The following is a 24,022-nucleotide window of genomic DNA, read 5'->3' on the forward strand; positions in this document are numbered from 1 at the left end:
TTTTTTTCCCCTAAATGACTGATGCTTTTTTCCGCAGAAGAAATACATTACTCAAATTCCTGTTATTTCTCCATATCTATCCCACTTTAATATAGGAGCACTGTAGGTATGTTATATTAAAAAACACAGCGCACTTTAAACAATTAGCTTTTATCTTTACTTGCTCTAGCAGTTACTTAGGTAACACATTTAGTATTATGTACTGGATATTTTTATGGCCTTCAGTGTTTCAGGAGAAAAACAACTTTCATTCTGGTCTGTTTTTATTTGGGTTCCGATATGGTATTTATGCTGTCCAAATACATAACAGAAAAAGAAAATTCTCAGCACTTTAAAGCAAAGGCAATTATCCTAGGGACTGTTAAGAGCTGGCTGTGTATCATCAGCGTGGTTTGTTCCCATACCAATGAATAGTAATGTCAGCTGTCCATCAGGATCTGGCAGTGCATTAGTCTTGCCTGGGTTTAAAAGCTCTCAGTGTGGGTGTTGACATGTCAGCCGGGTGTCTAAGAACCCGCCATAGACAGTGGAGACCTGGAGTGAAGTTCAGTTGTCTGCAGACAGATATCCAGTGCCTTTGGAAACCTTCCCTCTCTTCCACATGCCAGAACAGGTGTCAAACAGGTCCCGCACCATACCTGAGAACCTCAAGCGAGGTTTCTCTGGAAAGCCTGTGACCTCTTAGTCAGTGGCATCTAGAGAGTTAGTCAAGTTGCCAGCTGTCTCATTTTGGTCTAATTTAAGATCTTATGAGTAGGTCCCAGATCCCTCATTCATTATAGGTACAAATGAATTTAATGCCATGTTGGAGTCCTCTAGAGCATCCAGAAGGTGCAAGAACTGTATGGCCTTTATCACATCACTTAGCTCTTTGCAGATGCCTAGATAGTTCAGGGAATGTTCCTTATCATGACACCTGTGTTTCAGCAAATGATGTCTGTCTGTTACTGACCCCCTTGACTAGCTCTCCACTGCTACTATGAAAGATTAACAAACCCAGTTCCACAGAGCACCTATATTAGACATTGAACCAGACACAGTGAATTCCATTTCTTTTGTGCCAGAAATAACATTTACATGACATACATTCAGTGCAGAAGCAGCAAGACCCAAGAAAACCAACAAAGACATGTACACAATGGTAATTTATGATTGCTGTCACCAGACCACAAAGCCACTGGAACATGGTGAAATTGTGAGCTTCTACTCAGCTCCCAGTTGAGTACATCTGAGTCCCTAATTCTAATTCTCAGTCCCTTTCACTTTGCTAGGTCTGTTTGTGGAGAAGTCAGGTATTGACTGCTCAGGAAGAGTTAGATTAACTCAACTCTAGCCCTCTGTAACCGAAATTCCTTGTCAAGCCTAAAGTTCTTCATAGTTGACAAAGAAACATTGGCACTTCCACAGAGCTATTAATGCAATCTCTGGCAGATATCTACATTAGACTGGGAATTACCCTCTGAAAATGCCTGTTTTCCTAACCAGCTGAGCAAGGAGTCCATACTACTCAATCCTAATCCTGTAGGCGGAGTTCTCTATTACCATGCACCTCAGTACTCACCAGTGTCCAGAATAGGATCTGTTGAAGTGTCTTGCAGCTGTTCTCCTATTTTCCATGTTGACTAAGCGTCTGAACTGGTAATATGTGAGCTACTCATTTTGCCCTAATGTGGACCTGTGAGGTTGCTAGGATCTACACCCACACCTAGGATCCAGCAAATGCTGTTGGGTTTGCTCACAGATGAACAATCTTAGGCTTGTCCTCTGTTAATGATGGATACAATTTGATGTGATGAATTCATGCCTTTTCCCTTCCCCAGTATTATTAATCATCTTGGCTTTCCCATCAAAGAACATCTGTAACTAGCCATGCAAGATTTACTGTTTATATGCTGCTCTGCATTATAGAAGCATCCTGTATTGCTATCCAAACAACCTCGATTGATACATTGATATGGCTGAAGGACTGGACATAAGAGCAGGAAAAAAATTCAGGAAATCTTTCCTAACATAAAATACTCGGTTTTGACTAAAGAAGGTTCACAAAAGGGTCACCATTTGTAAGGCAGATAAACCTTTCTATTGCTTGTATTTTACCTCCTCTTTAGCCACTAGTAATACACATTAAAGTCCATAAAGCGCCATTTTCTGTCTATTACAATCAAAGAAAAACATATGAGATGTTTAGTTTGGGAAATGAGTTTCAGTCTGCTGTAACCTACTCTTTTTTCTAAGTGGAGTCCAGCACTGCACGCTCCTGTTACGAGTTCACAATATATCCATGTGCTGCAGTCTAATAAAATAAAACAATCTGCAAAGGCTGGAGAAAACTAATTGCCAGTAAAGCATAAAACATGTTTTTCTTTGGAGAGTGAGATTCACTATTTGCAACTAATTTAGAAATTACCAAAGTCTTAATTTCTCTCTTGGCATCCGCACTTGTGCACAACTAACTTCATTGTGGAAAGACATTTTATATTCTGTAGTCACTTCCACAAAAAAGGACCCTCTAATTCTCTAGCGGTAGATGAACAGATGATATATCACAAATCCATTTTTTATGGGAACTTAGAACTTGTTGGCTGCACCAATCTTAACAATGCAAGAATTCATCACAGTGTAACACCTCCCAAGCAGGCAGGCAGGCAGTCGTCGCTGTTACTGTCATATTATTTGGAAGCATCTAAATGAGCATGGTTTCTGCACTGCAAATGGGGACACAAGCCCTGCCACTAATTTTTAAACCATATTTTTTTTCTAATATGATATCAAAACACTAAATGCACAAGATGTATATATAGTCACTGTCTGTCTTTATCATGAAAAAGAACATTAAGAATTGACTTTTCCTTCTGCACAGATTCATGCACAGACACGTGCAATGAAATGTGATCTATCTTCCAGCTGAAAGTGTAGTGTGAATGTATTTCCTGCCTAGATTAATCTTCCAGAGGCTGGTAATATAAACTTTCTGTATATAGGAAAAAAACCCTAGTCTTTATTAAGAAGAAGCTGAAACATCAAATGGAAGGAAGTAGATTTCAATCCAGATTTACAAGGTGAAATTGCCATTGAATAGAAGTTGTGCAGCCTTCAAATTAACAATTTTTGTTTGAGTCTAGCTATCCTTCTAGGTACCTGATGATACCATGACAATGAGTATGATTAGAAGTATGACAAGTACTATCTATCAATATCTTTTATAGACCAAAATCTCCTTTGTGCACATATGATTCATAGAGCCTAGCTCCAAGGCCAAGAATTACGGTTACATTTAGTCATCTACAAACTGGATCTCTGAGTTAATCATCCAGATTCTATTCATCCTCTGTGGGGAGAAGGGGGTGATTCAGATTCTTGTCTTCCCTAAATGAGTGTCTTAAGCAAGGTCTGGAGCTGCTATCTCCATCAACTAGTAAAGGAATGAACTGATAGCTCAGACTTTGATCGCAACACTAGAAACATGAAAAGCTAGGACAAATAAATCCCGCTTCATGTTTATCTGGTTTGATAGGGCACAGATGTGCAAACTTTAGCCTAGATATCTTGCTTTTCTTTACCCCAGAGCCAAGTTCAGCAATCACATAATTTTTCAATGTACACCAAATGAAGACCCATGACTGTACCATTTCTTCATCTTACTCTTTGCAGAAAGTCTGGTGATCAGGACTGGATTCTATCTGCAGGTTTTGTATTCCCCATGTCTCTAACAGTGATCCATAATACCATTCACACCCCTAAGACTTTCCTGGAAATGAGATTATGACTCTCAGTAGGTCTCCACACCCACCAGGTAAAGGAAGTCCAACTAGTACTAAGAAGTTCATTTTAAAAGATGATCAAGCAAGCATCATGTTCCATGAGACATTACTCTTCAGGCAAGGCAGGAACTGCATGGCAATCAAGATTTGTGTGTTTTCTTTGACAACTAATTAAGGTAGAGGTCTGTGGTTCCTGTTACTGTTGGGAGATGATCTTTCCTTGCCCATGCTGGTCAGGGTCTGAACAGCAGGCAGACCCATTTCACATGAAGACTGAGGCAACCACTGTAACAAAGCTCTGTCTTAGTAACCACCTCACGCACGTTAGGAATGCAATGCATCAGATACAGCAGCATGTACAACCATTCAACTGGGGGATGGAATAATATCACCATTTTTAAAAACAGGACTCTGTCAGGTCTCCCAGGAGGGTTCTGACCGCCACCATCATTCATCCACCTTTGCCACTTGGAACTGGTATTAACCATGAGGGAAAATAAGATTGTAAAGACTTAAACTTAGATATTCTTGTGAGACAGAAACTGAGACTAAACAAAACTTGATACTAAGCAAACCTTTTTGGAGAACCAGTCAAACCCTTAATCTAACACCAAATGACCCCCAACTAATGTTGTAAAATATATTTATTCATTGTGCATATTGTGTCCAAACAGCTAATAAGAAACAGGACTCTGTCTAAACATGCAAAACGAAAAACTGGAGAAGCTGTACATTTTATGTTTTACAGGAATCATCTGCTGATTAACATCACCCAGGGTCATCAAATCAAACAGCACAGCATCTAAGGGTTGTGGGGGAGTAGCCTGTGGGAAGCCAGTGGGCTTCTAAAACACTTGTGCAAGCCTGTCATCTTCAGCCTTTAAGAGAGTGACTCAAAACTCCAGATTTATGATGTATTTTACAGGCTCATTGTTTGTATCTTATCCTATGGCTTCAGTATGAAGAAGATATTTTGAAAATTAATCTCAGAACTTTAAACCCTCTAAGATTTCAACTTTCTGGATTTTATTTTAGGGTCTCTTGAGGAAAAAAATGTTGAAGATAAACATCCTATCCCAGGAAAATTGTGCTATCACGGCATATATTTAACAGTTCTAGATTCCAGACTAAATGGATTCTAACAGAACTGATATGAAAACTTCACTTTCAAGAGTGCCTTGGAGGATTCCCTGGGCAATTCAGACCCATGTCTGAATACTGTCCTGCTACTTTTAGTCTTTTATAGTTAAAATGCAAAGCAGATTATATTTTTTGAAGTCACCTTTTCTATTTCATGTAGTTTTGGAACACTGGGAAGAAATTGTTCACAAGAGATTTGTTAGGTTACTATTGCATTTTTTCACTGTAACAAAAAACAGCACAGTGGAATAAAAAAATTAAAAAGAGACTTAAAAGTACATCCCAATTTATTCCTAAAAAGGGTAGTTCAGGGTATTTTCCTCACGAAAATTGAGACTTTATCTACTTTTACTTTAAGGAAATCAGAAGGGACTCTAAAATAACGTTTTCCTACAAAGCGTGACACCTCCCCAGGTGTCACGCTTTGTAGGAAAGTATATTCCCCTCCCCAGGGTAAAGAGCATGAGAGGTGTTCTTTCTCAGACTGGGTGCATGCTCATCCACTAATTTATGCAGCCACTGTGCTGTACTTGAATGCAAATCACCCATGAATGCCACGGCCAATTTCTGAGTTGCCTGTCTCCATAGTATGCATGTGCATTATGTATTATACGTTTAATAGTGCATCAGCTCCCTGGTGAAAAATCAAGAAAACTTCCATGTCGTACTGAAAGAAAATGTGGAATTATTTTATACACGTCCAGCCAGGTCAGGCTGCAGTATGTTCTCGGGAGAAATTCCAGCAGCATTAAGACAGCACTGCTGTACACTGATGTGGTGGACACAGAGGTACTTGGGGCAGCTCAAATGCAGGAGGCAGCACGGCTGTATTAGCATGGTGCTCTCTGTAGACTAATTAGTCCTGCTAAGAAGCTGGACTATTAAGTCCATGCTAAATGCAAATCTGTGCAGTATTCCTGCCTTCCCCTTGGGCTGTGCTGAATGAACTTTGCTGAGGAGGGTTTTCTGTTTGGAACCAGGGACCTCTAACAGCCACAAAAACTTATGAAGCTGTAAAGCATAAGGAGATTGGACAGCAAGACAGAGGCAGTTTTAGGGAGAGAGCCCAGGAAGGCCTGGGAGCTCATTTCCATTGCTCTGGGCAGAGGACTCAGAGCTGAATGCTACGGCAGTGTCTGCATTGCTGGACATGCCCTTGTGGGGTTTGAGACCATGGGGATGCTTACACCAGTTTTTATTTCACTGGAGGAGTACATAGCCCCTTTCTGGGGATGAGGCATCATCCTCGAGGTGAGAGAAAAATACTGGAAGGCAGCAGCGGCTCTGGGCAAAATAAAATTAGTCAGAATGCAAAATTACAGAAAGAACTGCTAGTATTTTAGCCTACAAGACACACACACAAAGTAAAGATGGTGAAGATGAAACTTTGTACAATGCTGGACAAAACACTTGTTTAAGACAAATGGAAATGATGTGAAGAATAAAAATACCAAAGCTTACACCATGTTGCATTGTCCTCCAGATAGTCCTCTGGGAAGCAAGAGGGAAACAGATTCAGGGAACAGAAAAACAGAACAAAACAAAACAAAATAAACCACAGGTTATACCAAACAGGCAACCACAGAGAAGATAATGAGTCTTTATAAGCAGTTGATTTTAAATGAGAAAATTTAGATCATGCTCTACAGAAGCGGGGTGAGCTCAGTGGTTAAAATTATTTAACTTCTGACAGTTTTTGAATTTACTGATCTTTGGGTGTACTTGCTAGATGCCTGAACTAAGATGGTCACTTTCGTAGTAGAGGGATATGGAAAGATTTCTCTGAGCTGTTCAAATGTATACCTTAGGATGAGATGAATTGTGCTTTAGAAATATTTGATCTCAATTCAGTTGCCACATGCTTAGACAACTGAATGAAGGCCTTTATTTCTCTCTGTTAACAGTAAAAACTACAGTCATCCGGACTCAAATCAAGATAGCTGGTTCTAGGTATCTGCACTACGGATTTCTATACTGAATCAAAAAAGTCCTCATTTTTGCTTCTGTTACAGTCAGTATAAGGTGGAATACAGTTATCTAAATGTAGGCAAGGTAAGTGAATTTAGCAGATCTGAGATATTCTATCTTACTTCCAGCCAGGTCTCCTGTAACCTCTCTTTCACCTTTGGACATCTTGAAGACCACAGGCATCTCAAAGAGCATTAGGTGACTATATTTATGTAGCTGAATTTCACATAGTGCAACCTGCAGAGAACAGCTGGGGCTCAGTTCTGTTCTCCCACTTGGATGCCTCATAGTGAATATTATCCAGACTTCAGCTGCCAGTCCAGGGGAGCATATGCATCTCAAATTACTGTTCTATCTTCCAGCTCAGTTAGATGACTTAAATACTCCAAGGCATTTCAGTCTTGTCTATCTACATGTGGATATTCAAACTGAGTCTTTTATTTCCCAGTCTTTGAGAGGTGTCTGTGACAGATGGGGTGAATCACTCTCCAAAGATGTGTGTCTCTCTCCATTGACTTCAGAAAGAGCCTGACTTTTAGGCCCAGTGCTGTGAAGATGTGATTGAATTTTCTGAGCATATGTATCTTGAATTGATTGAGCTTCTGTGGTGTATTCAAGCCAGCTCCTCTCTACTGCTCCAGAAGTGTACTGGTCTCCTTTAGTCCTCTGCTGGTCCTATATTTCAGATACCCTAGAATGTCTCAGATAGTGCTTTTCATCCATGCTTAGATAAGTCTCTCAAGCTCTACATAACTTCCTAAATACATCATTTGCTTTAAAACAACATATACCACAGGTTTGGGGGGATATTTAATTTTTTTCCACATTTTTCCATATAAATCAAATATAATTTATTTTGGTCTATTTTTTCTTTGTTAAGCCTTACTTGTTACAGCTATGACGATAATATAGAGAAATCACCTTCTCTCCTTTTGAAATTGAATGGCTGGATTAATCACATAAGTTCAGGCAAGGATAAAGGAGCACTTTCTCAGATGGGTTAAGTACCTGGTGATTCCAGCGTAGGCTTCTTATGAGGGCTGCTTTGTGTGACATATCTGATAAAATACGCTCAACTGAATTAAGCTTATAAGTGGGGATATGAGCAGGACTAAAACAGAATTCGGTTCAGATTTGCTGCATGTTTGTATAACATTGAGATGCAGATGAAATATTTTTTAAACTTGGTTTCTTCTGCTGTCAAAGACAGATAAAAGCAGAATGGTTTGTCATTTCTTTTGAGTTTTTTGTAACTATATGTTTGGACTTCGTGGTGACAGTTTAAAGTCAAGTGGTCTGACAGTGTTTTATGAATACAAACTCCAGAATGGACTTCTAAAAGCATTAATATAATACTGAACTGTTTTCTGAATCACAAGAAAAGACTTGTTTCTTATATCTATAATAATCAAAACAGTCTTTAAGTGTTTGAAAATACCAACAAAATACTAATATTGCAGTGTATTTATATTAAGTTTGCAATAGAAAATGATCCTTGTGTAGACAAGAAAACTGCCGTGCGTGGGGTTCTCCTTACATCTTGTTAGCAATGCAAGGGTTAGGAGTATCTAAATGAAGCTGGTCCTCCAAGCTCTGGCTGTAGTTAATGAAGAGAGATACGTCATTCAGGGAATGATTCAGCACATGAAAAGCTGCGGTTCTAACACAGACAGGTCAAATGGTGTTTCTGTGAGGCAGGAGTGTAGTATTTATATCCTTCTGGATAAAATTACCCAAGATGGTGTGAGATGCAGGCAGTGACCTTTCCCAAGAGCTGCTAAGGGATTACAGCTCTGAAATAAGGCCGTCTGCTCTAATCCACATAAACTACCTTTCCTAGCTCCACTGAGATCAGCAGCCATCTCTGAACTGAGAGATGGTTGGTCCCAGCCCAGAAGGAGACAACACATTCATCACTGCCATTTGAAGACGGATTTGGTACCAACACCCATCATTAACAGACCATAAATAGTCATTATTTTAAATACCATCAGCAAGAACAGGATATAAGATTTTGATTTGAACATTTTTTAAATTAACAGCAGCAATACTAAACTCCTTGTTTTTTTCCTGAAATAATTCATGAATAAAGCTAGTTACATCATATGGAGATAAGTTCCTCTTTCAAAGTCTGTAAGTTATCAGGAGTTATAAAGAATTATCTGCATTGGCAACTTTCATTAGTTACAGCCTTTAAAGGCTGCCAGCATAGGACACATCTCTGCTTTATTCAGGATGCTGCTCAGTATTTCGCAATTTAGTATTTTTAAAAGTATATTAATGTGTTTAAAAGTATTCTTCTTATGTCAATATGTAATGTATCTTAAACCTCCCTTTTTCATTACTAAAACACTTCAACTGTTCTTATATCATCAGAATAATCCAAGCTGAGCTGTGCTATCAGCCCCCTCCTTTTTATGCACTTTGTCCAATTTCAGCTGCTCGCAACCTTAGATTTGGCAAAGCATGATTGAAACCTAAAGACTTTGGTGACTTTTCACTTCACCTTGGCCAATTCTAGATTAAGATTCAGGCCTCTACTCTGAACAATGCAGAAGGACTGGTTCTCTGAATCTAAAGTGAAAGGGTAAAATTAAGATCCCATCAAATATAGATTGAGTATTGCTAGTCAGATTTTTAGCCTGAGATGTTACACTGCACTATGAATGTGCTGGGGGTAGAAATACCTGAGTGTACAGTGGAGGTAAGCATCTCCTCTGCTTCTCCTTTTAGGATAACCAGGCTACACTGGTTCCAGAAAAGCAGAGAACTAACAAATGCTGCTTTTTGCTGCAGGGTGATCCCATGTCTTGACTGGAAATGCCATGTTATTTTCTTATTGAGTTCCCATAAAAATTGACAGAATAGAGTAGATAGAGTACAACATAGATAGAAGTGATTGGAAAGACTTGGCACTGTGAAAAACTGCTGTGACACTACAGGAATTTGATGAATGATGGTGCAAAGAAGATACTCAGGTCCTCATCTGCATTGGTATACTTGGGTACTCTCTTTGACAAGATAGACCAGTGCTCTGCAAGTGTGCAGCAAAAAGCTGTGGGCATGTGATTCTTAAAATCAGAAGCTCCTCAGTTTTGCTCATCAGTTTTACCTACAGACAATTGCTGGGATAGTACTAACCGCTGTAGTAATTAGCCCTCTATAAATCTATAGATGTATAAATAGCAGGACCATTGAAGTCTGAAATGTGAATCCGATGATTGGTAGAAAAGAAAATAATCTTATGGCATTTTTTTTCCAAATGATTGAATAAGTAAAGCAAGATTAATGATTACTGAAGTTTTAGCTGATTAAAGTCAAATATTGAGATGGATGGAAATAAAGCAGTGATAATTTTATAATTAAGTAAACAAGTGACACAAATTGATGTGCCTTTGCAAGGGTGTACGTTTAAGAACTAGGTGATAAAAATGGCCTTAATACATAACCTTTTTTTAATTAAAAAAAAAAAAATTGTTGTAGACCACTTTTGAAAGGTAATTTATACTACAAAGTACCTGCAAAGGCCTATGTGGTTTTTGGCCTTTAGGAAAGAGTTTATTCTCTTCTAACAATTCTAATACATAAAAACTGAGTCATACTGCTCTCCTACAATGAAATTCTATACCACTTCCAATGGACTAAAAAGCTTTACTGAATGCTGGAACAGCTGGCAAAGAAACTATAAAGAGTGATTATAAAATTATTAAATCTGGAGATTACCACCTTCTGGTATATAACCAAGCCTTTTGTACTAATTTGAAAATGGAATGTATTTTGCCTTACCAGCCTATCCAAACTTGTGCCAGCTGCAGTTGTAGGTCGCTCCTCTGGGTTATATGGTCTAAATCGGGTATTGAAATTTTCAGGGACAGAACGGGAAGATCTCAGGGCAGGTGCTGGTTTAGGTTGGCCACATCCTTGGAAAACCTGAAAAAGACATTCTTGGTTATATGAAAATCACAAAAAAAGAGAAGCTGGTATTTTGTAGCCTCTTTATTCTTTCTTCCGTATACTCGAAACAAGATTTGATTGACATTTTTATACTAGTGAATTGAGTGCTTGGCCTGCATTAAAACTCAGGTTAATAATTTAGCATTATTAATCACTTGATGAAGGTATAGAAACATATAGGGACCTTAAAACCTCCTTAATTTAAGAAGGTGATTATTATGAGAAATTAACATCTGAAAGCATCTTAATTGCTGTCTTTTCGGGAAGAAAAAGGTACAGAAGGATGTCCTTTGTGGCAGGATGTAGTTGATAGCTGTTTTCAGTTTTGTTAAAATGTGGTATTTACCCAGAATCACAGGTCATCTATAATCCCTACCTACAGCTCTTTCTACCTTGCAATCTTATTTGTAGCCTTAGAGAAAAGGTCAATGATAAAATAGTCTTGTAACTGGATAACTTTCTTATTCCCTACCAATCTCTCCCTAGAAGAGGGGTGAGGCACACTGAATGGCCAATAGTGATAATTATTTTCTGCTAGTGTGTTTGTTTTCTGCATATAAAAAATAATGTTCAGGGTTATGAAATTTTTCATATACTTCCATCTGGAAAAAAGTTTCAGTATTGTGTACTGAAGGGTTGGTACTAAAGGACACAGAGGACACTTTTGATTACTGGATATCAAGTATATTTCCCAGAGGCATTGTCACACAAGCTGCACATCCAAAAAGAGGTAGCATATCCACAGAGTTAAAATTTTCAAGTGCTCTCATGAAGTAGAATCCTAGTGTTTGCCTTCATATCAACTTTTACAGTTTTAGAACCAAACTTCTGGTTTTGTGACCATTGTATTTTGTCTGTTTCAACATTTTGCCTCCATTCAAAAGAAAAAAAAAATTGAATTTCTCATACGATATATTATACAAAACCCTAATGCCATACACAGACAGTTTGAATGATCTTTATGGAGGTGAAAACTATGCAGATGCTGTGTTTTGATTGTAGGACCAAATTACTCTTTTTTGTGTGGCTATGTTGGGTCTGTGTGGCCAGCTTTTCATAGTGGGGCTGCTACAGGGGTGGCTTCTGTGAGAAGCTGCCAGAAGCTTCCCCCATGTCTGGCAGACCCAATGCCAGCTGGCTCCAGGACAGATGTGCCACTGGCCAAGGCTGGGCCAATCAGGAATGACAGCAATGCTTCTGTGATAACATATTTAAGAAGGAAGACAAGTCATTGTGCAGATGTAATATTGGCCAGAGAAGAGTGGAGTGAGAACATGTGAGAGGAACAGCTCTGCAGACACCAAGGTCAGTGCAGAAGGAGGGGCAGGAGGTGCTCCAGGCACAGGATCTGAGATTCCCCTGCAGCCCGTGGTGCAGACCATGGCGAGGCAGCTGTGTCCATGCAGCCCATGGAGGTCCATGGGGATACAGAGATCCACCTGCAGCCCGTGGAACAGACCCACACCAGGGCAGGTGGGTGCTGGCAGGGGCCTGAAGACCCATGGAGAGAGGAGCCCATGCTGGAGAAGGTTTCCTGATAGGATTTGTGGCCCTGGGGGAGACCCTCATTGGAGCAGGCTGTGCCTGAAGGACTGCACCCTGTGGAAGAGTGACCCATGCCCATGGTGCAACTTCTGTTTCTTTCAGGGTACATTAAATTGGCTCTCAGTTAGGTTTCCTGATGTTAATTTAGAGGCCCCAAAAGATTCAAAATTTGCTGAAAGAAGCTGATTCATACTAAATATATGTCCAATCATCAGGTCTGCTTTGGCTCAAAGTCCAGCAAGTCAGCTGTTGTATGGCCATTGGGATTTTTAATTTATGAGTGGAATACTGTTTGGTCTGGTTTGAGGATATCTATTTTAAGAGTTTCAAGCCTCCCAAGTCATGAGGACTATTGGACAATAAATTAATTCAATCTACAAAGAAAAATTATTTTAGCTTGTAAAGCTCTAAATCTTTCATCAGGAAAGAATCTTACTTTTCCTCTGTGAAGAAAATTCAACTAAGATTAATATTCAAAATTTATACATGATTGTGTAGGATACTGTACAATTTAAAGGGTGAAATCTATATGTTAAGAGCATGAATTACACTTACAAAACTTTACTTATATTTCTTCTGACTCGAGATAAGTTATGCACTGAAAACATAATTGTTTTTTAGATATCTATGAAATCCCATTTACTCAATTAAGCAACCAGGTATTTGCTCACAACGCAAGTGACAATTGTCCAAAACATACAACTAGATTCTCAGGAGAAAGGCAAGTGAGGGCACTTCTCCTTAAATTTCCCAGTGTGTGACTGTTAAGCTACTTGTATAACCATGTGGTGCAACTGCAAGTCTATATAATTTATATTTCATCTTTCTTATGATGCACTGAACAAAACCCAACAGAGACTTCGTGGCATTTAGCTTCATACAAATAGTTACAGCAAGTGGTTTTATACAAACAAATTCACATACAGGCAGACAATAACAGAGATGGAAACTAGACAGTAATATTTATATCACAGAAAAAGAAAAAACTTGTTTGTTAAATGACCTAACAGAAATGCAGTAAGGATACAATATTCAGCAACTAAATTTTGAGTGCAAAAGAGACATTTTTAAATTTGCATCCTGGTATTAAGTGACAGAACACAAAATGTAAAGCTGATAACTGATATTAACATATGCTTCCTAAGAAGAAGAACATGAAATACTTTCTTTACAATGCTACTCAGAGATATTGAACAATTTCTGGAAAAATATTCAGGTGTTTCATTACACATGCTGTGAATTGGTAGCATAAATCCACTCTCTAAAAAATTGCATTTTATATATAACTGGTGCAGTCCATTTCATCTGAATTTAGAGAATGGATTCCATTTGAAATTAAAAAAGCTAAATTTAGGTGTCATCATGTGTGTGTCTACATTTTAAGCTAAACATCTAAGATAGTGGAGCGCAAAGCTTCCTTCTGTTTCTCTCTCATCAGCATCTACAGTAGTTTGTGATATCCTGGAATATCCAAGATACCTCTTAAGATTGTCTTAACACAAAACCACTCCCCACTGCACTGCAGTTAAAGCTCAAATGGACCAGATCTCTATGGTCAGGGATATGAACCAAGCCATGAGAACAAGTCAACAGAGCCAGTGAAGAATTGTATCTCTTGAGCTGACTAAATGGAAATATCTACTTCAGGACTAGGATGTAGATACTGTAGAAAAAAGAGCCCTTTTCCCAGGAGATTATGAAGTTTTGAATTTTTGTGGAAGATAACAGTGTGTTCTCTGTGAAGGCTTGGGTCATACTGTTATTGAGCCATGTGCTAGTGCTCAATGTTTCCAGTTGAGTGTCTCTACATGATTCTGCTCCATTGACTCTTCAGATAGAATAGCATTGATTTTTTTACCTGAAATGCCATTATATTTTTCCTGCACAGAGCTCTGGAAAGAACACAGATAAATGAAGAGGTTTTCTTAACATGAAACTTGTGGACTATTTTAAGAAGAACCTTGGATGTAGTTCTGTGAAGATATCCTCCTTATAAATAATGCATAGGTAGTCTGCTATGTCATGGAGCTCATTCATCCATTTAGCTGAAGTAATTGCTGAGAAGGAACATACATTTATAGGTTAAAGTGGCACATCCATCAATTCAGATAAAAGCAGATTTAAGGCTTACTAAGGGGAAACTCAGTTATGGGACAGACTATATGAAAGTGGAAATATCTGGTCATGGCAGCCAAATGACTCTTACAGCACTCAACCATACCTGTACAGGACCAGACTGTTGCAGAAAATAGTTCCATATGGTGTGTTTTGAGCAGCAGTGGAGACATGATTATGCTGATGCAACCAGATTAGGAATTTTCTCAATTTGGAAAAAAAAGGATGTTACAACATCTTTTGTGCTGTTTTTTGAGTTTTCCTCCACTTGTGAATGAGCAATCTCTGCAGTTATCTCTAGTAAACATTCATGTTTTTTTTTAAATGGAGCAGATGTAGCATTTACTTTTTGACTTGAAGCAGGAATCAAAGGTGATGGTACTTACAGCCTCATGGGAAAATTATGAAGGCTCTCAAAAAACATGCTTGTTTTGGCCAAGATTGAAATGAGCATTTATATGTTATGACTCTCTGAATATGACTACCTGAATTACCTCAGGGAGAATGAGAATGAGAATAAGGTAAATGCATGCTATGGCTGCGTCTTGGATATGAGCTGAACCTCGGGAAACAATATACAAAATGTAAAAATTTTGCCTGAGAAATAATCAACATGTTTCTGAGCACTGAGTATGTCACTACATTGTTAAAAGACAAAAAAGCTGTCACTGGAGAATAACAAAGAGATTTCAATAAAGAGTATAGCCTGTCTCAGATACTATAAGGAGAAATTCAAGGTAAATCTATTGTACCCTGACTTCTGCCAGAGGCAACCTTCAGGGAACACTACTCTAGTCTGGGCAGATCCAGATTGCAAAGCCTGTTCCTAAAAGGTACTGATGTCTTGGGAGGCATCTCAGGCAGCCCAGGCTGATTGTTTTGCACTCTGTGTGGTTTGGTTTGAGGAAGGTACTCTGTAACAATGGCTGCAGGTGTCAGATGATGGAAATTGGTTTTGATGATCTTCAGTTCTTGTCTTCTCTTGGAGAAGGGAAACTTTGGGCATATTCAGAGCACATAGATTCCTCCAGCAGAAAGGCCTTGGGCCTTGGGGTCTGACTTTCTATAACACTGCTTCTTTTTGACAAGCATCTCCAGATGTCACAGCTGTCAGGAATGGGACTTTTCCTGGGGCAAAATAAGAACCTTGTGTGGCTGTCATTTAGGGACATGACAGTTGTGCAGGGTGAGCAGCCAAGAAGCTTAGAGATTTGGAGTCAGACTTCCTAGACAGCCAGTGCTGAATATAAACTGCTGAGAAATACCAAGAAAACAGAGAAAGATTGCAGCCTCAGCATGAATTGGAGGATCTTAACGTAATAGTAGCACATGGTAAATGTGTGCTAGAAGAGTCAAACTACAATCATCACACAAACAAGAAAAGTTAATGGCCTAGGAACAGAGATGCTCCATTTTATTCAGTGAGAGATACTGGAATACATCTAAGTCTGAATGTCCTTGGTGGGCAGTACACAGATAGGAGAGATACCTGTGGTATCTCTATAATTCTCTGTCTCAATATTGATGTGCAGCCATCAAAACAGGAAGACAGAGGGTTTGTATCTCCTAAAGAAATGAAAGACAAGGAGTGAACTCAAGCAATAAGCCTTGACTTTCTGCACTGATTAATTGTTAAGTCATTGGCTTTTTCTTGGACTTTTGGAATAGGACAATTTTATACAATTATTTGAAACAGGAGTGCTGGATTTTGGATTAAATAAACTCTGTGTCTTCTGCCTAAAAAGAGGATGAAATAAGTGAGAGCTCCTGGAGGAAGAAACTTTTTGTTTTCATTAATTTCCACTCCTTTTACAAGAAAAGCAATATTATATAACATGGCCAAAAATTCTACTGAATACAGCATAGAGTCTTCTCCCAGACATCAACCAGATTTTTAGCTAGAAAAGGCTGCATGTCAGTGGTAAAATATAATCTATGTGTACGTGTGTGTTGCTGGCGTAACATTATTAGTGCATCGTCATTTTTCCACTCTAAAAAGGCACTGACTGACTTGTGGAAAAATACCTATGATTCCTAGTCACCACATTTTTCAGTAGGTACAGTCAAATATAAGGTACACAATTGTCCGAAGAATGAGAAAATAGAAAATATCATAATTTCAACACCCTGCTTGAAGCTTTCTGAGTGGCATCTCAGATTAATTGATGAGAGTGTCTTTTCTCCCACATTAGGTCTGCAATTGCATTCCATGCACCCCATTACATCTGGTGAGGTATCTGTCATTTCCACTGAAGCTCTAAGTGGTCAGTATGTGTAAAGGGGAAAATTAGACAACAGAGGATGGATTCGAAGTCTGCTTGTATATCATCTCTACAGATCTGACCTGGCACAAAAGAGGACAGCACTACACCCAAAGCCTTTGCCTTTTTTTTAAAGGGTAAAGCGTTTCCATGTTACATGAAAAAAGATGGATGTAACCCTAGGAGATCAAGGAAATCATATTTCAGGCGAATAATGGTCTACAGAGAATATACAAAGGTCCCTCCAGCATAGACAGTTCTGTTATCTATGAAAATATAATAAAATAAATTTTGCTGATATAATTTCTTTTCTGTTCTGCAAGATTAAAAAAATATTGTCTAAGGTTTCTCTTACAGGAAAAACTTTTGCATTGCAAATGGCATTGCTATTACTCTTTACAGCAAATAAAATATTTTTGAGGGACAGGAGAAACAGTCTGCTCTGCTACAAACAAGTTGTGAGAGGAGTTCATGGCGAAATGTCATTGGACTCTGGCAGGGGCTGCAGCTTTCCAGCTAATGAAAAAACTGTGAAAACCAAACAAGTAAAAAGGAAAACAAAATACACCTGGGCCTTGGGTGAGTTTTAAGTGAAAATATATTTTTGTTTCTTTTTTGAGGTAAGGGCTGAGTTCACTGAAGCTAGCCTTTAATTCCCAAAATATTTGAGAGAATTTGGCTGTTAAATGCCTTGATCACTGATGCCAGAATACAGTCTCATCAAGCAGGATGTAGACTGCTTTTAAAATCCAAGGAATGTCATGTAGGTTGAAAGCAAAAGGCATATTGAAGGAAACTCTTAGCAACCTACAGCACTGGGGCCATAAAAAGCATCTAATTTTGGGTTGGTAGGAAGAATATAAACCTCAGGCTCCTGCCTTTTGTCCCCACTTTTTTCCCAGCTACAGCAGCTTCCTTCCAAGCAATGGAAAATCACTGACTTAGATGTCAGTCTGGCCAGCACCTAAGTTACTGGGAGTTAAACAGAAGATAGAAGCTCCTAATGCACAGAACTTGGCAAACTGTTGACTTTAGAATTTCAGCCACAGTGCACTGATGAATATTAAGGCAAAGCCATTAATTGTTGACTATTGGCTCAACAGCACCTGGTACTGAATTCGAAGGATCTTATTAACATGGGGTTCAGAGGTGGTGGTGATCTGTGTATACACACACACATTAAAAATGGAAAGGAGGAAGCTGGTATCATTAGCTCTGTTTTTCTTTGTGTCAGAATCCAGACAAAACTCTATCAAACTGAGGTCTGGTAATCAGAGACTGGCCAATGTAGTATTTCCCTAGAGTGGCTATTAAAGGAGGTAAAATGGAACATTTTGTGTATTCACCTCAAACACATTGTGCTTCAGTCTGACCTAGATAGATCAAAATGTGTTTGGAAGTTAATATGGAGAATCACAGATGAGACACAAGTGGAAGTTACCAAGTCTACTCCGCAGCATATCGCTTACAGTTACTGCTGATTTTCAGCACCCTCTATTTTCCTTAATCTCTTACAGCTATTAATTTGAAGTTTAATAAATGGTAGCTTTTTCCCTTCCACTTCCTTTTGAAAAATTCAAGCTTGTTTAACTAGGTGAAGAATTCAAAGGCAGTCGGATGAACTGTTGAACAAGCAAAGGCAATTTCTGGTGGTCTGGACAATCTTTCCTAAAGTCTAGACAAAAAAATTGGTGGAGATGTTTTCCCCCCACTCGTGACATTCAACAACAGAGAAGGCACAACTCACACAGTACCTTTGCTGACACCTGCATGCTGTTTTCTTGCATGTTCATGATGGCTTCAGAAATCTTGACATCAATAGGATCCATGACTGATTCAATGTTGAATGGTCCCTCTAATCTCTCCGCTACCAGAAGCATAGCATCTGTTAAAACACAAAGCAGCCATTCCCTTAAAGAAGGGATACCTTTGGGTGCCTCAGGCAGACCAGCATTGCCAGCTGTAGGTGTGGATACCAAGCACTCATGAGCAGAGTCTGTGGGGATGTGTGGCAGCAGCACCATGAAGCCTGCAGGGCAGCTTCCCAGCTGGCAAAAGCATCTTCCCCTACTGCTGCCACCACAAAAAAAAGAATAAAGACTGTAAAAGTTAGATTAATATTAGTTGCCATAGCATTATCGAGCTTGGGGTAAAATTATTTTACACAGCTTCTCGAAGCAACCAATGCTCTGGAGTGTACTTATATAATCTCCTTCCTAAGAAAAAGCAGGATGACAGAAATGAATCCCTGGGCTATGTTCTTAGAGTTTGTGTGAGATGATGAAAACTTTGATATGATGTATCAGGGTGTTATAATTAAAGCAGCTGTTCTTTCTGACCTTAATGATCTCATTTTCTTGCAATATAAACAGCAGATGAATATTGGATTTCTGCCATAGTATATAAGTATAAACCATGTTGGTCTTGCTACATTTTCAAAACATGGTTGTAAATTGTATGCAGAAACATATATTTTTTGTATGTTTTGGATTCAAACAAAAAAGTTTACTTAATTTACATTAGAGCCCCTCTCCAAAATAATTTAATCTTTTGATGTTCATTAACAAGTAAAAAACAAGCAACTGAACAGAAATTAATGGCAGTAAAAAAGGTTTTGCCATACATCAAATATATTTGTCTATACACAGACACAAATTTATCGCAATTTATGTGGCAATAGCCATGTGGTAAACTGGATTTATTATATACCTTTGAACATCATATTTTATCCTTGTCTCCTACATTAGGTTTAAAATTTTCAGGAACTAATTAGTTTTAAGCAGATGATGCTTGTAACTTCAACATGATAAACAAAAATCTTCACATGCTGTCTTCTTTATACATCAGACTTAAGCTCCAGAAAGTACCATGCAGACTTCCTTTTGAAACAAACCCGTGCCTGCATTGCTGTTGTTAGCACCAGTCCCACAGCAGCTGTGTGGGGAAGGCGTGGAGCTCCCCACAGATCTGACAGCAGTGCTTGTTAGCTCCACACTTGGCTGCAAGTCACAGAGCTCTGTTCCAGCCTGCACGGCTACCTTGTGCATGGAGGTATGGGTCGAAGTGGCTGGTCAACTACTCAACTAGCAGCTGAGACACACACTTCCATGCACAGCCTCACCTGAGGACTGCATTATGTTGTTTATATGCTGTCAATGCATACCTAAAAATCCCATTGAAACTGAAATTGTTTGGTATCTAAACACTTTTGCAAATTTACATCTAATACTCTACAGTACTTTTAAACTGGAAAGAGTAAAAAGTTATTTGCAGTGAGGTGTAGAGCACTTGTTGCTAACTGTGAAAAATGGTGAGATGCAAGGAAATTGGTTTCAAGCAGAGGTGTTATTTTGCCTGCACATTATTTTAAAATTCTTTAGTTTATACCCTTTTTAGTGGGAAAGGGTGAAAACGGGAGCTGCCTCTAATAGGGGAAGCAGTTTTCATACACACAAAGACACATACATACACAGACATACAGATTACTGCAATAAGTTAGCAGTTTTTCCACATGCAAAAAAAAAAAAAAAAAATAGAGAATTTGTAAGTGTGGACTCCCATGACATATTTTCTTCATCATACGTTCAGAATGACTTGTATAAAACACTTATGCTTTAGTGCTTTGTGAGCAATGTGATCAGCCTAAATCCTAGGTGCCATAACCAGTACTAGGCATTGTTAGGGCACAGGTCTTGATGCCTGGATTTTCGTAGTTTACCTCAGGACTAGGGTTAAGATTAGGGTTACTGCGTAAAACAGCCAAAAGGTGGGTTTTTGGTCTTTTTGGTTTGGTTTGGTTTGGTTTTTTTGGTAGGAGTAGACTACATTTTAAGCTAAGGACAGGTGCCTCTTTGTATGAGTCCACTTTATTTTGGCAACTAGAAGGTTGGACAAGTCTAGTGCTAAGCCTAGTACATGTTCTGTGCTGAAGCAGAGTTCAGTAAATAGGTAATTGTTGGAGATCTCTCTTGAGAATGGGTAGTGGCTCGAGCCTACCTGCTGTTCTTTCTCATGGCATGGGGCACTAGTTCTGAATAAAATCTCGATGTGAAATCTCAGCAACGTGGCAGAAGAGTGCATCATCTTTAATTGAACAAGAGCCACAGTTTTAATTTAAGAACAGCCTTTCCTCAAGCAAAGTGCCTTCAACTTCAAAATTAATAGCTCTAGGAGATGCAAACTAAAAATCTGTTCCTGGCTTAGACAGTTTGTATCTTTAGAAAGATGTCCTTGTATCTTTAGAAAGATGTTCTTTAGTTCATCAGCTTCTATTTTCTGAATCTTAACCCTATCCATAGACTTAGTCATTATATGTACATCTATATCTACATATATTTATATCTATATCTATCTATATCATCTATATATCCATAATCTCTCTATATAATCTATATATATATCTATTTCTATCTAATCTATATCTATATCTATATATATCTATATCTCTTAATTGTTGTTAAGGAAGTGGGCAAAGCCTGAGGAATGTGGATGATTCCTGGCTGCCAAAGGTGACCTTTTTGTTATGTTGAGCTTCTTTCTTTGATATAGTACGGTATAGGTCTGATGGTGGTTTCAAGAGACAGGGTTCAAGTTAGGTTAGGGTCAAGTTTATATTTCAGTCACATGGGCTATAGCTTTGTGCTATTGCTCGATATAAAGGAAAGGAAGAAAATAAGAAAAAATAAAAGAAAATAAGAGAAGAGAGAAAAATCAAGCAGTAAATCCCTGCTTGTCCATATTCTTTATTTTCTATCTCCTTCTCTGACTTGGAATGAATCTGGACCATTCCAGGCAGCTATTCATAACTTAAATCTGTGGAGAAGCTACCCTGAAGCATTGAGAGGCTATGAGCCAACAGTGACACTTGAGATCAGAGCCTTGCAATCTTTTATTTAGCTAGATCTTAAGGATATGGCTAGGGAGCAATGGATTAAAGGAAAAACAGAATTTGAAATATCCACAGCTTTATTGATGACAGGTACATCTTTATATCAGCAGTTTGTATTCTCATTTTGGGGTTAGAGTGTGGGGTAGGACTAATGCTGAAGTAGAGGCCTATACAGGGACACATTTGAAGAGGAAGAGTCTGAGAAATGGATTAAATGCTGTGACAAGAGATGTTTGAAAGGCTGAAGTAAAACAGGTTCCTCCTGCAACATTATTTCTGAGGCTGACACAAGCTGTGCTTCCAGCTAAGGCTCATTTTAGGGATCAGCTCAGACTGGAAGTCTTGGACAATTGCACAGTTCAGATGAGTTCTTGCACAAATGGAAAATTAATGTTTGAGGACTCATTTTTACTTCTGTTTCAGCAGCTGTGCGGGGCCATAGCTGACTTAGCAGTGACCGGGCTGCTGGGTTACTCGTCTCCTTCTGGTAAGAGTACTATAAACTCAGTCTAGAAAAAGAGGATGAATAAGTGCCACTTCTATGAATTCCAAAATGATTTTAGCCTCTGTCTGACTGAGCTCTTCCTTCTACCCTATCTCTAACCATCTTGCTGTTCCTAACTAAATCAAACATATCCAGATGATACCTGACAGCCACAGACTGAGAGAAGCCTGGAAGAACAAGGTAGTCTTATTATTGTGAGTGTTCAGGCCCCTTGGGAGCAAACTTACTACTGTATTTAACTAGCTTGAATCTACCAATTTTTTGAGTTAGGCCTCAGATTTAAATTAAGACTGAATTTTTCGTCTATAACGTTGATTTCTAGGAAGAAACACTGCACAGTGTTTAAGGTGAATTACTCTCGTGGAAAATATTTCCCCAGGTCATCAGGTTGAATTTTCTTTTTAGCCAACCCTAACTCTCACTACAGTGACAAACCTTATTAGTCACTTGTACAGTTCCATATGAGCACATACAATATATAGATACCAGCTACCCTGTGCAATTAAGAAAAACGGAAGCTGTTAGGTTGAATATAGGGAAAATCAGATGACATGTAATCACCTGAGATTTATGACAGGATAGTCAAAATGTTGTAATGGTCCTCACCAGACTGTAGCTCTTCAAATCTATAATCATGTATCAACAAACACAACACTGTTGTCCCAAGTCCTTTTTTTTTTTTTTTTCCTAAAAATATTATGAATATTATTACATGAGAAGCTGGAACGATTTTGGAATGAAGTTAAGAAAATCTAGGTGCCTAGTTTATTTCAGTGTGAATCTGAGTGGGCTTAATAATTTCTCAATCACCTCAAATAGTAGATTTTGGGAACTTAATTATTGTTTGTGCTATAAAAATCCAAAAAGTGATTGATTAATTGACTACATGTTTTTTATGTTGTTAATATACTTGGACTGTACTGCTCAAATACATATGTTCTTTATTTTTCCTCTTTTGTATTTTCCCAAATGCGCTTTCTTAGGTTCAGTAAGTCTTCCCTCTCCATACACTACAGCATTTGGCAAAAAGCTGGCATCTTGCTGCCAGCTGGGGTGAGTGGATCAGGAACTCGGTTTAGGTAAGTCATTCTTGTGCTGTGGGTTTGTCAGGGACTTGGAAACAATAGACATGACTAATTGCTCACTTGAGGACATAGGCTTGCCAAATGGTCCTGAGAAAGTCCAGAGCATATGGCACACGAGGGTCACCATCAGTGCTGCTGCTCTTGGCCTCTCCTGGATGCTCAAAACAGCAGCAGGGACCTTCCTGGTGCAGTAACCCCACCAAGTCTACTGAAGGCCTAGGGTGTAGTCCAGGGCACCCCAACATGTCTCTGCTAGCTGAGCACAGCAGCTCTCTTTAACTGTTTTGTATTCCCTCATCCATATCAAGAAATACCACAGGTAACACAGTGGCTTTTGGAAGGACATTGTTTCATTTTAAGCAGTATATAAGAAGGAGATCCTGAAGACATTTTTGGTTTACTTCACAGATTTTTTTTTTTTTTTTGGACTTTTATTGGTGCCATTTTAATGAGAAGCACAGGAGAAAACTGGTCATCATGCTAAGTGATTTATTGTATAACTTAAAAATTCAGAAGATCAGGTGTGAATTTCAAGATATGGAGATGCTTTATGAGCCCTAGACATCTCCAGGCAAAGTAATGGATAGACTAACAGTACAAATAGACAAGAATCTGCCTCTGTTTCCTTGGAAATGCATCAAGCCACCCTCTTATTATCTTGATACCAAAAGTGATGTCTTCCAGTTTCTGTTACATTTCTTTCAGGGCAGTTTCCCAGAAAACTTCTTAGTGAATTCCAGGTTGAAATAAAAGGAGCAGGGACAATGACACTGATTTCTCAGACATCTGACAAGTCAACC

General features: G+C 38.7%; 1 protein-coding gene across 1 annotated transcript in view; it reads right to left on the reverse strand.

Moving 5' to 3' along the window:
* Positions 1 to 24,022, reverse strand: part of GPC6 (glypican 6) — a 527,821-nt gene that overhangs the window by 54,499 nt on the left and 449,300 nt on the right. The window contains exons 4-6 of the mRNA XM_017732639.1: positions 18,499 to 18,629; positions 10,656 to 10,799; positions 6,363 to 6,392 (exon numbers count right to left, since the gene is read on the reverse strand). Of these exons, the coding sequence (XP_017588128.1) occupies positions 6,363 to 6,392; positions 10,656 to 10,799; positions 18,499 to 18,629 (305 nt within the window). The remainder of the gene's footprint in view (positions 1 to 6,362; positions 6,393 to 10,655; positions 10,800 to 18,498; positions 18,630 to 24,022) is intronic.

This window comes from Corvus brachyrhynchos, unplaced genomic scaffold (genome assembly GCF_000691975.1).
Source record: "Corvus brachyrhynchos isolate BGI_N302 unplaced genomic scaffold, ASM69197v1 scaffold12, whole genome shotgun sequence".
Lineage (NCBI taxonomy): Eukaryota > Metazoa > Chordata > Aves > Passeriformes > Corvidae > Corvus > Corvus brachyrhynchos.